The 12,069-nt window shown below is 42.0% G+C and overlaps 1 protein-coding gene across 2 annotated transcripts in view; it reads left to right on the top strand.

Annotated features, from left to right (window-relative positions):
- Positions 1-12,069, top strand: part of SRGAP2 (SLIT-ROBO Rho GTPase activating protein 2) — a 107,726-nt gene that overhangs the window by 35,019 nt on the left and 60,638 nt on the right. For both annotated transcript variants that reach the window (XM_010579235.1, XM_010579228.1), the window contains exon 2: positions 1,358-1,550. In XM_010579235.1, the coding sequence (XP_010577537.1) occupies positions 1,358-1,550 (193 nt within the window). The remainder of the gene's footprint in view (positions 1-1,357; positions 1,551-12,069) is intronic.

The raw sequence follows: 12,069 nt of genomic DNA, 5'->3' as shown, positions 1-12,069 counted from the left end.
TTCTGGGCAAAGGGACAAGTGTATGGAGGAGGCCAAGCTGGCCTCTCTAACTGCGTATCTCGGGAATTAGCAATGAAGTAGTTGATTAAAAAATTGCATTTGGAAAATGATACTTACCCATCTTCAGTTGTGGTGACGAAATTGTGGGTGCCTGCAGTTGCAATGCATAGATATAAACAAAGCTGTGCATGCTGAAAACCTGAATGTTACTTATTTTATTGCCGATTCTGAATTCAGCTTGGAACAACACACCTCTGAAAACCTTTGGAAAGCGCAGCAATAATAGTCAAGCAATAGCGGGCATCTCTACAGTTTGAGTGCTCAATAGACCTTTAGATGAAAGTGCATATTTTATTGTTTTCATGTTGAGTTTATTGCCTGTATAAAAGCCAAATAACCTCTATTAGCTGCATCACTGAATATTTCTGCATTTTTATACTCAGAGATTGACATGCTTCTGCTACGTTTTCTTGCCCTGCTTGATGGTGAGCAAGTCATTTCACTATTCTGTCCCTCAAATTCGGAATCAGTAAGATAAGGAGAACACCACCCAGGCTTAAAGGGCTAATGTGAGAAGTTTTCATATTTGTAAAATGTTTGAAAAGTGTTTGTAAAATATTGTGTTAATACAAATAGATGTCTTCAGTAATAATTATGCATAATAATAATACTAACACCTATATCTGTGTGCTTTATGGGTCCTTTAGACATAGATAAGTTACTTGCACATATTTTAAAAAGCAAAATAGCCTTCCTGGAGATAATTCCCTAGCGGGAAGTGCTATCATGTTGGCTCTCCGAAGGGGTGTCTTTATTTTGATGGCTTGGTTTATAATGAGAGCTGCACAGCTGGAGACTCAGTAACTAACTGAATAATCCGAAGTTGGTGCCTTTGGGGAGTGCCCCAGTATGTGCAATGTCTTGTTTCTGCATCAAGAGTAGTCTGCAAAGGAATTTGATAGAAATTCCCTGAAGTGATTTTCTGAGCTGACGTGGGGTATTGCAGCATTCAGTCCTTTTTCCAGACTGAGATTCAGTACATTTTTAGGCAGTGACCACTTCTTCTTGATGCCAAAAATGCACTTGACACTCGTAATTGATGCACTGTTCAGCAGTAAAGTTTTGCTTGTAGGTCTGTGCACCAGATTGCAGGTTATTGGATAGATTTCCTGCAACTGATGCATCCGAGATGCAATCACAATAATTTTCTGTCTGCAGATATAGTTAATCATAATTGAGCTTTGCTGACATACCACTAATGAGGGAACATATTTTTAACTATATTTTACTGGAGAATTTTTATGGTGTTTTTTCTAATGGGATTTTGTTTAATCTTTAGTGCTTTTATTTGTTACAGAGATCCGTGCCCAGTTGGTAGAGCAGCTGAAATGCCTTGACCAACAGTGTGAGCTTCGGGTCCAGTTACTGCAGGACTTGCAGGATTTCTTCCGCAAGAAGGCAGAAATTGAGATGGATTACTCAAGGAATTTGGAGAAGTTGGCTGAGAGATTCCTGGCTAAAACTAGGAGCACCAAAGACCAGCAATTCAAGTAGAGTATTTGCCTTTTGTTTTTGCCCTTTTTTCCCTGTAGATGTGGTCACAAGGATAGGAATACAAAAAGAGAGCTGATATAGCACTGCTGTGAGTGTCAGAATAAAATGTTTCCCAAGTTTATGTTAGACACAGAACCCATTTCATGTTTCTACACAGCCTGGTTGCTAGCATCATTTCAGTAATTCCTCTTAGGTCCTGTGTTGTCAATAGGGAATGGAATGGTAAAAATTCACATGTATAAAAGGAGTAATTTTCTTGGGAAGGTGGGCACAGCTGTGCACCTGATCTAATGGACAGAGCCAGAATTTCCTTCAGCGTCAGTGGCTTTGGTCTGTTTTTTCAAGTATAACTGTTTCTAATCTGTTAAACGCTGTGATTTACCATTGCAGCTCTTGGTTTTCAATATCCTACACATATTCAGTGCAGGATTTAAGAGTGTTGTATCTCTGCTACTATTACTTCAAAACAGGACAGAAATAAGGCCAATAGTACTTCTAAATGGAGCTGTGCCGTTTGGTGGGGCAGAATCCCTAGATACAAAGCTGATGGGACTCATTAAAATTTAAAGATGTCCTTATTGACAATCAGTTGTCTCACCAGCTTGAAACATTATTTACAGGTAGGTCTGACTGTACTGTTTTGGTTGTTCCCTGCTTAGATGTTTGGGTTGGGATGACTAATGTGTATCAAATGTGGTTTCATGGATTCAAAGCCTTCTGATTTACTACTGACTCCTGCCTGGAGGAAGGGACACAGGTGCTTTTCTCAGGAAGGGGGATGCAGGAGAGGACCTGTGGGTGAAGAAGGGGCTGGCGCAGGCTGCATGGCATGGAGACATTAGCCCAGTGAGTAGGTGGCCAGCACAAAGCCACAGCCACATGGCTTCTGTAGCTGACATCTGGGCAGTGCGCAAGCTTGGTGGGTTTTACTGTCAGGGTAGCAGCTGGGGAAAACACCGAGCAAAAGCAGCCTTGGCATCTGAATCATTTCTGCTTTGGACAGATTGGTCTGAGAGGATCCGTCTGGGTCTGCCTCCACCCAAAGTGCAACGTCACTTTTAGCAAGTCGGGCCAATTATCGTGTTTTTGTTGTTTTGTTGTTCTTGTGTTTGGAGGGTTATGGGGATATATCAGCTTTGCCTTTCCACTAGAAGCTCTTTTTGTGAAAGCCATTAAGTAGGCACCATTTTAGTTTCCTTTCTGTACAGCTTTGATGTCATTTACTTGAGTTCTCATTTAAAACGCATATTGTGCTATGTTGTCGGGAAAGCATGACTCCCAAGCATAGCTATTTGACAGATTGGAGAAGAGTTATTCTGCGTATCTATAGAGCTGTAATTGTCTTAAGTGTTTTTTTCTTTTCCTTTACAGTGAAAGTGTTCTTGTAACTATAAGCTGCGCATGTTCTGCATGTGCCTTTAAGATGGCACTAAAGAAATGGCATCTTGAACTATAATTTTCCTCTGCATTATGATTGGTCTTTTTCAGTTCATTTTGTTGTTATACCTGGTGAAAATTGAGGTGATTTCCTTTATATTACATGGTATGAAACATCCCATCAGAAGTGCTTTTGTATTCAGCTTTCACTGTTGGGAAAGTTGTATATAGCTTACTTCCTATTTTGAGATTTAGAGTGAATTTTTAATGTGGAATTTTTTACCCTAATTGAACAGAATCCTACATGGTGTCATGCTTCATGTGAATTAAATATGCTGGCTGTGATACTGCAGTGTTTTTTAAATTTGTTTGTTTGTTCTAATGCATTTTCCTCACTGACCCCTGCCCCTGGTTTTTGAGCTGTTTGTACTTTAGATAGGCTTTATAAAGTTGTGCCTGCACCAAATCGACCTCAAATATCCTAGCTATTGAGTGTAGCCTGAATTGGACAGGTGATTTTATCAGCACATAAAACTTTCACTTGAATTCCTGAATTAAATGTCCATGCTTTTCTGGTTAAGTCCAGGGCATTGCCCAAAATATGCTAAAACCTGTTACTGAGCATCAGTTTCACTTTGCTTTGCAGAGAGAGGGCTAATGCTGCTCAGGCTCCTGATTTCACTTACAGTAGCAGCAGATAGCTCCTGGGAGAAAAGCATCTTGCTCTTGGAATATGTTACCCCTGCAAGGTTTGAGTCCCAAATGTACATGTTGTTAATTTGGTCAAGAGTTGGAATAAGGGAAAAAAAAAACTATAAGGCTGCTGGGTCTGTGGGCAGTATTTTGTCAGAGCAGTGGCACACAGTTGTGAAGCTGTCTGTCCTGGGTAGTTCCATCTATTACTTGTTCGGTCATTTGTGTCCGCTGGCTGTAAGATTCAGAAGTGTGTCAGAATACCACAGGGACCAGTAAGGAAGCAATTCCAATTATAATTACCTATCCCCAGCACTGCTTTGTCTGAATAGCGAAGAGTAACTTGGCTGGTATCTTTTCTGTAGATGCTGAAGCTGTAATCTCATTTGGAAGCCCCCAGAAGACCATTTGATCAAAGCCAACCATCAGATCTCTCCTCCTAAGGAGCCTGGTATTACATGACTATGAGATGTGCACAGGCGGGTGGCTACTCTGTAATTGCCTGGCTGTGACCCTATAAATATACAGTAATAGCATGTTCTTTTGATAACATGATAATTATGTCGGAAGGTACCATATCATTCAGTGACTGCTTACCATGTCACTTGCCGTTTTTAGATCTCATAACACACTGTCAAGGAGGAAATCTGTCAGGCAGTAACCCTGTAATTTGCATGTGCTTTCATACTCAATAGCTATTATGTAATTGCCAAGTTGCTCCAAATGTGTTCATTTAAGGGAATGCTGTCAAGGGCAAGAGGCTTCAGTCTGACCCTTGAAATTGGATTGTGTGGCTTCCTCCACCATCCGTCTCCAAGCTGGTAAAAGCACAGGCTTAAAGGAAAGAGCAATGTGAAGTGCAGGCTTGTGTTGGGTTTCTAACAAATGCATTGCATGGGGTTTATTTTTCTTAGATGTGGCTGCATCAGAGGGTAAGCTGATCAGGTGGCTACGTTTTCCATATGGGTTTTGAAATGTAGGTGGTTGGGTCTTGACAGCAAACTGTGTATAGCTGGTGATGGACTTAAAGGGTGCTTGCACATTGCACAGTTTGAAGCTAGCTTCACTGGAGCATCTTAAAATGATTTACAGAGGTAGGTGTATGTTATTCTCATTTTATATCTTTGAAGAAGGGGAACAGATTGGTTTAGCCAAGGTGACATACGAGTTGATGACAGTTGGATATGTCCCAGGTTTTACTTGCTTTTAACTACTCTACCATGGCTATTAGACGTCACTTTGTCTATTCTCTTTTAAAAATGTTTTTTTCAATTAGACTATTAAAGAGAATAGTCATATAAAATGTATATATTTGGTAAGGCTTCTTCAGTACCTGTTGGTAAATGTCCTTGCACAAGATGTAAGGACTGAAGGAAATGCATTTCACGGCCCATGTCTTATACCTCTAGTTGTTACAAGAGCCTGTTTGTCACAAGTTTGGTATAGTCATTGCTCCTTAAAGACCTGCCTAATTAAAGGTCTCCTGTGTAGCAGTTAAATCAGAGCATCCATCTCAGCAGGTGTCCATCTTGCCTGTTGGGTCTCGGGGGTCCCTGCAGGCAGCAGTGCTGGGTTTTGATATGACTTCCATCCTCAGAGGAAGGTTCTCTCCCACTGCAGTGAAACCCTGGGACCTTTTACTCCAGACTTCAGTTCTCCTATTTCATCTAATTTTGTCCTAAAGGCATTTGCCTACTCAAATAATCAGTTAACAATATAAAGACTGTGGCAAACCTTGACTGATTCCTTTCAAAAGAGAAAATGAGGAAAAAAAAAAAAGAAAAGAAAAAAAAGGGGAAAAAAAGAAAAAATTAAAAGACAATGCTATTTTAAGGCTGTATTTTAAATCAAGATAATCTTTGGTAGTAGGATACTGAGTAGCAATTGTCAGCTGGAGAGCTGAATGTCCAGGATATCCCAGCATGAAATTCAGATGGCTTTCTGGCAGCCTTTGCCTTGAAGTAGAAGATGCAGAATAAGTCTGGCAACCTTCAGGCTGAGCACTTGTAAACAACAGATGTTCATAACTGGAATCTTTTGGAAGAGAAGGGCAGGGAGCAGCGTGTACGTCCATGCTTGTAATTCTCAAAATTTGCAGTTAACACTGAGCTGTGTCAGGAGGACTTTAAGGGGAAATCAAACACTGATTTGAATGAGCAGCTTGCAGAGAAGTTCAACTTTAGTATTCTTAAAAGTGGAATGATTTCTTTAGAGGTGAGATGATACAGGCTGTGAGGGAGGTATCGACAAAAGCATTTGGATCACGTGGACTTCAGTTACTGTTGTTGTTACTATTGTTATTTTAATTGATAAATATTGTCATAGGCTATCTTGACCTGTGATTCTTTTTGACGCAGGTGATTCCTGAACATTTTTTTCTGAGTCTTTCAACTAACAACATTTGGAAGATTTTTCTAAGCATGAAGCATTCATTAATTCAGTGACCTCACTGAATCTGGAGAGCTAGGGATACATGACCAGTGAAAATTGATGTAAAACCCCAGGGAGGATCTTCGTGGTGTTTTTCATCATATCAGCGATCCTAGTATTGCACTGTATTGGTTGGTATGATTGTAGCTACTCTTACGGAGCACGTTGCAGAGGACAAAATACAGACAGGTTTGAAAAAGTATATACAGAAACAATTACGTCTCTGCTCTAACACTTGGTCTAGCCCTAGCTCTAGCGGTTTGTAGGGTGGACTTGACAATTGCACAGATCCGAAAATAACTTTTTCATCTCTCCCTTCACCTCATATCTAATTTTAGCAGGTAGTTCAGGTGAGCTGGGCATGAGGTCAGTACTGCAGAGTGAGCACCCTGTAGAGCTCAGACACCTGAGCCCGCAGGTCCCTGTTGGGATGGGAGAGGTAGTGCATGCAGGTTACTCTGCAGAGTGAGAAATAAGTCAGTTTCTCAGTTCCCAGGATCTTGATCACTATTTCAGAATGTACCAGGTCTGGAAATGTCTGTTGCACACCTCTAGGAAACAGATCCCGAATATTGGGGGCGGGGGGGCAGGGAGGTGAAACAGGAAGCTTCAGTTTTTGTATGTACCACCGGGAGACTTGCTTTAAAAAACTCAGTTTGAAGGAGGGACTGTCAGAGAAATTTTCTGTTCACACGGATGATATGACGTGCCTATGTTAATTTAAATGTTTCTGTCTTTCTATTTAGTAATATTTTCGTTCTCATCTGACTCATTCCTTTGTCTTGCAGTCCTTATGGAAACCCAGTATTCCTATTCCTGGTTTGTGGGTGTGGGTTTTTTTGTTTTGTTGGTGTTTTTTTTAAATCTAGTGTGGGGGAGGAGGTTGTTTTTTAAGATAATTTTTCTGCTGTTGCTCTGAACAGGGTTACCTTGCAATGCCAACTAAGTGTCGCTGGCCTTTGTCCCTCTCTCCTAATTGCCTTAATGCAGATAAATCTTGGATTGTCTGTGAGTTCCTTGTATGAATGAGTAATTTAATTAAGACGATTTGGATACTTGGGACTCAATCTTCCCATCTGATCTTTTGAGACTGACTGAAACCTTTGAAGTGGAAGTTGCACAGGACCCAATCAAGATAACACCCGGGAAACCACAGAGCTTCATACTTTGTGGTTCCTTAAAAATCTGTGCACAACTTCCTCTTCCTGCTCCCAAACACCCCGGATTGCTGTGATCTGGTGTAATTTAGGCTAACCTAAATAAACTCTCCAGATTCACTATCATCACACGATCTTTAAATGAGTATAAATAGTGCTTGAAATAAACCTAGATCTTGGCATCTCCCTCCTCCTCCTCCCCCTCTCCTTGTGAGGGAAGTTTGAGTCAAACAGTTGTAGTGAACGTGAAATCGCCAGCACTTTGGGAAAGTTCATATCCAGGTCCTAAAGTTTTGGGTTGATCTCATCAATTTTACTTCTTAAGGGCGAATACTGACTCCAGTCATTCTGCAGAATCTGTGGAAATTGAGCTCACTCTTGATTATACTCCGCGGTCTCTATTGCATATTTTTCTTCCCTTTTTCATCCCTCCTCTGTGGTGACATGAAACTGGAAGCAGAGTATATTTGCCAGCTCCTTTGAGAATTGAAATGGTTAATGAAAATTGCAATTTGCTTCTCTGCCATCTGCTTGTGGTTATGATAGAAAAGGGTCTGTTGTAAACAGTTGTATAACTTCTGCTCTGTGTTGTGAAAACTGTTGCCATATTCTACCCCAGAAAATGCTGCATTTTTAGAGGTGCTTTAACAGTTAATGTGTGTGTAGTTTTCAAGGCTACTTGGAAGGTTTGAAGCAAGTAACTGCCTCTTTCCTTTTCTGTTTCATTTCTGTCTTAAGGCCTGCCTTTATCTGCTTTTTGTCAGTGCTAGGAAAATTGTAACTAGCAAATAATGAAGGAGAGTTGTTGTCTTGCTTCCTGTAAAAACCTTGCTGTGAAAACATTGAACCTGTACAAAAGCGAGGTACTGAACAAGGTACTGAAGGGGTTAGTAAAACCAAGAGACACCAAGAAATTAAAGGAATTTAAACGAAAAATCTTGAAGCGTGCAGAGCTGTGGTTGCATGAGGTTGAGCTCAGGGTGCGGCGCAGACCCGAAGGTGACAATCCCGGTCGCGGATTGGAAGCATGTGGGGTTGTGATTATTTTTTCCTGCAGGATGGCCTTTCATGTCTAACCACACGGAGTGTGTCAACAACCCATCTGGCGCCATTAGACACCAGCAATTTTACTCACCATGCTTTTCATGGACTCTTGGTATTCGTGCTATGTGCTGCCTTAGAATAGCTTCGGGTGTTGTGGTAGGGCAGCCTGGACAGCTGGGAATTGTCCAGTTAACTATTGCATCTCTTCTGGTTCCCGTTTGGTGCTTCAGTTTTCTTTGGAAAGCAAGGCACTCGTACTGTGCTGCTCTCTGGTCCCTTGCATGTATTCTTGTCTATAGTCATAACCCTTGGTCCTTGTTGCTCACAGCTCTTCCAAACTGCTCAAGGTGGGGTTGGACTGATACCTCAGCGAGGGCATCCATGAACAGCCAGGTGCTCTTAGTAGAGTAGATAGCAAAACTTCGTAACGAGATGGAGGATGCGATGGGAGATACTAAGGATCGAAACAGCTGAGTTTCTGGGTTAACAGTTCGTGCAGATGAATAGTAGTAACTTGCCTGAGAAGGCAGGTTAGCAGGCTGCACACAGCTGGACTTCTGGCTGCTTAGAGGAGATCTGCGGCTGCACTGGTCTTAGGAAAAGAGTGAAGCAGCAAAGTGATGAAGCAGTAACAGGCTGTTACGGGTTTGGAGGCAGGATTTTGAACAGCTAGAACAAGATCAGCTGGTGGACAGTCTGAGCTTTTTGTTCCTAAGTTTCATTCCCAGACTTGTTTACAGTAGTTGATTAATTTTCACTTGCTGAAGCTCTTGAAGGTTTAGAGGGCAAATACTAATTTGCTGCATAAAGTACTTCAATATCATTGGTGTACAGGAGCAAACCAACCAACTTTTAACATCTTTTAATACTGTCCTTCATAAACTGCTCTTTACAACCATCCCCAATACTGTCTCATTTAGTTTGCTTCCTGTCTTCTACCTGAACCACAGTTTGTCTGTTGGTAGAGATGGTGGCTCTCCAGATGGCGTGTATACCTCCAACCCAGTGCTGCTCCTTGAAGGAGCTCTTTCTGGAGCTGCCTTTCCTTCTCCTGCCCTCTCTTTAGTGGAAGAAATCTGGGTGTTGTTTCCTGTCTCACCTAAATAAAAAAAACCACCTTAATGCATATATTATGTAATAGAATCATAGAATTGTTTAGGTTGGAAAAGACCTTTAAGATCATAGAGTCCAACCATTAACCTAGTGCTGCCAAGTCCACCACTAAACCATATCCCTAAGTGCCATGTCTACATGTCTTTTAAATACCTTCAGGGATGGTGACTCAACCACTTCGCTGGGCAGCCTGTTCCAATGCTTGACAACCCTTTCAGTGAAGATGTTTTTCCTAATATCCAATCTAAACCTCCCCCGGCGCAACTTGAGGCCATTTCCTCTTGTCCTATCACTTGTTTCCTGGAAGAAGAGACCGACCCCCACCTGGCTACAGCCTCCTTTCAGGTAGTTGCAGAGAGCAATAAGGTCTCCCCTCAGCCTTCTTTTCTCCAGACTGAACAACTCCAGTTCCCTCAGCCGCTCCTCACAGGACTTGTTCTCTAGACCCTTTGCCAGCTTCGTTGCTCTTCTCTGGACACGTTCCAGCACCTCAAGGTCTGTCTTGTAGTGAGGGGCCCAAAACTGAACACAGTGTTCATGGTGTGGCCTCACCAGTGCCAAGTACAGGGCAGTGATCACTGCCCTGCTCCTGCTGGCCACACTATTTCTGATAAGAGGCAGGATGCTGTTGGCCTTCTTGGCCACCTGGGCACACTGCTGGCTCATATTCAGCCAGCTGTCGACCAACACCCCCAGGTCCTTTTTCTCTGGGCAGCTTTCCAGCCACTCTTCCCCAGGCCTGTAGCGCTGCATGGGGTTGTTGTGACCCAAGTGCAGGACCCGGCACTTGGCCTTGTTGAACCTCATACAGTTGGCCTCAGCCCATCGATCCAGCCTGTCCAGACCCCTCTGTAGAGCCTGCCTACCCTCAAGCAGATCAATGCTCCCACACAACTTGGTGTCATCTGCAAACTTACTGAGGGTGCACTCGATCCCCTCGTCCAGATCACTGATAAAGATATTAAACACAACTGGCCCCAGTACTGAGCCCTGGGGAACACCACTTGTGACCAGCCATCAACTGGATTTAACTCCATTCAGCATCACTCTTTGGGCTCAGCCATCCAGACAGTTTTCTACCTAGTGAAGAATACATCTGTCCAAGCCATGAGCAGCCTTCTCTTGTGGTAGCAGCTTTTATCTCCATTTCAGTGGGAGTCAGAGCATATGGCTCCTTATCTGCATGTGTGCCCTTCGAGGGCTGGCTGCAGCCTGGTCAGTACATGTAGATTCACAGTTCTATTAGCCGGGTCTTGTGGTTACTAATTAGCTCTCTGGCATATTAGCAAAACGAATGGTATGCTGCAAAGACTGGTTGCAGATAGGGGTGCAACTATTTGATTTATATAGCTTAACATCTAGCAGTTTCAACCTTACACAGTTCAGCATTTTGATCATTCCATCTGGTTTTGTGCGTCAGCAATATCTGCAATACAGGACACTAGAGTATGAAGGAAAATACTGTCTCTAAATAAAATCTATGCCTTCTCACATTTTCTTTTCTTTTTTTTTTTTTTTTTTTTTTACTTAAAACACCAGGAGAACCAAAAGCCCAGAATACTTTTTATACCCCCTCCCACTGTACACACGTGTGCACTCCAAACCTTGAAGCAGTCCAGATCACAAGCTGCAGTGATTTCCTGAGCTTTTCATTTTTTTGAGGAAAAGAAACAAAGCATCAACATCAGCTGTTCCGAAACTATTCTTCTTTATCTAAAACTATCCATATTGCACTACAAACCCAACCGTTGATGTCATGAGAAGGGTAATGAAAGTCTGCTATGGCTTAATTTTCACGATGTCAGACATTGCTTGCAGCAGAGATTGCTGTCCTTTTAAGTGCAGAATATTCCCTTTTTCAGGGGAAATTAAATGGCATTTCTTTTAAGAGGAAAGAAATCTGATACAGTTGCGTACAATAATCAAGAAGAGCTCTGGCTTTCCACCAGAGATCTGACTTACTCTTTTCTAAATAAATATTATTGTACTGTAAACAAATGATAAACAGATCTAGAGAGAAGTAAATGATGTAGTTAAGACTACACCTAGATCTGCCAGTTTCAAACACTGCGGGGCTGCTGGAGGACCATGCAAAATCATTGCTAATGTCCTTGCTTTCATCTAGTATGAAATGCTGCCTTAAGAAATGACTTACTCCTTCCAGTGGATGAAATGTTGATCCAAATAAACTGAGGTTCCTCTCATCTCCCCTTTTGCCCTTTGTATTGCTTATTTGCAGGGTACAGGGTGAATCAGCCATAATAAGGTGGAGTAAGTTCAAAGATGAGAAAATAAAGCTGCTTGTATGAATGTTGCCTTCTCTTTTGCTTGGGACAGATATAGATGCTTGCACATAATTGTTGTTGTACATGAAACATAACATTTTGTTTCCTATGCAGATGCTATTTAGCTAACTGGATGCTTGAAATCTTTTTATTGTGGTTAAGTCACAAATGCCTGAGACAGCACTGTGAAACCTATTGTCAGACACTGGAGCCATCGCTCTCCCTCAGGCACTGTAATTTATGAACAAAATCTTGGATTCAAAGGAAAAAATTAGAGCCTACATTTGGCACACGGTAGCTTGCATTTGCCTGATATGTTTGTTGGGGGACAAAAGCCCATGGCCATGTAAATGTAGTCGTGTGTAACTGAGGGCGTATTTTCTGTATGTGCAATAGCCATTTTATAGCCTTCCTCT

The sequence above is a fragment of the Haliaeetus leucocephalus genome, unplaced genomic scaffold (genome assembly GCF_000737465.1).
Source record: "Haliaeetus leucocephalus isolate CR32 unplaced genomic scaffold, Haliaeetus_leucocephalus-4.0 Scaffold68, whole genome shotgun sequence".
Taxonomy (NCBI): Eukaryota; Metazoa; Chordata; class Aves; order Accipitriformes; family Accipitridae; genus Haliaeetus; species Haliaeetus leucocephalus.
The sequence above is the reverse complement of the archived record's forward strand: the minus strand, read 5'-3'. Positions and strand labels throughout refer to the sequence as shown.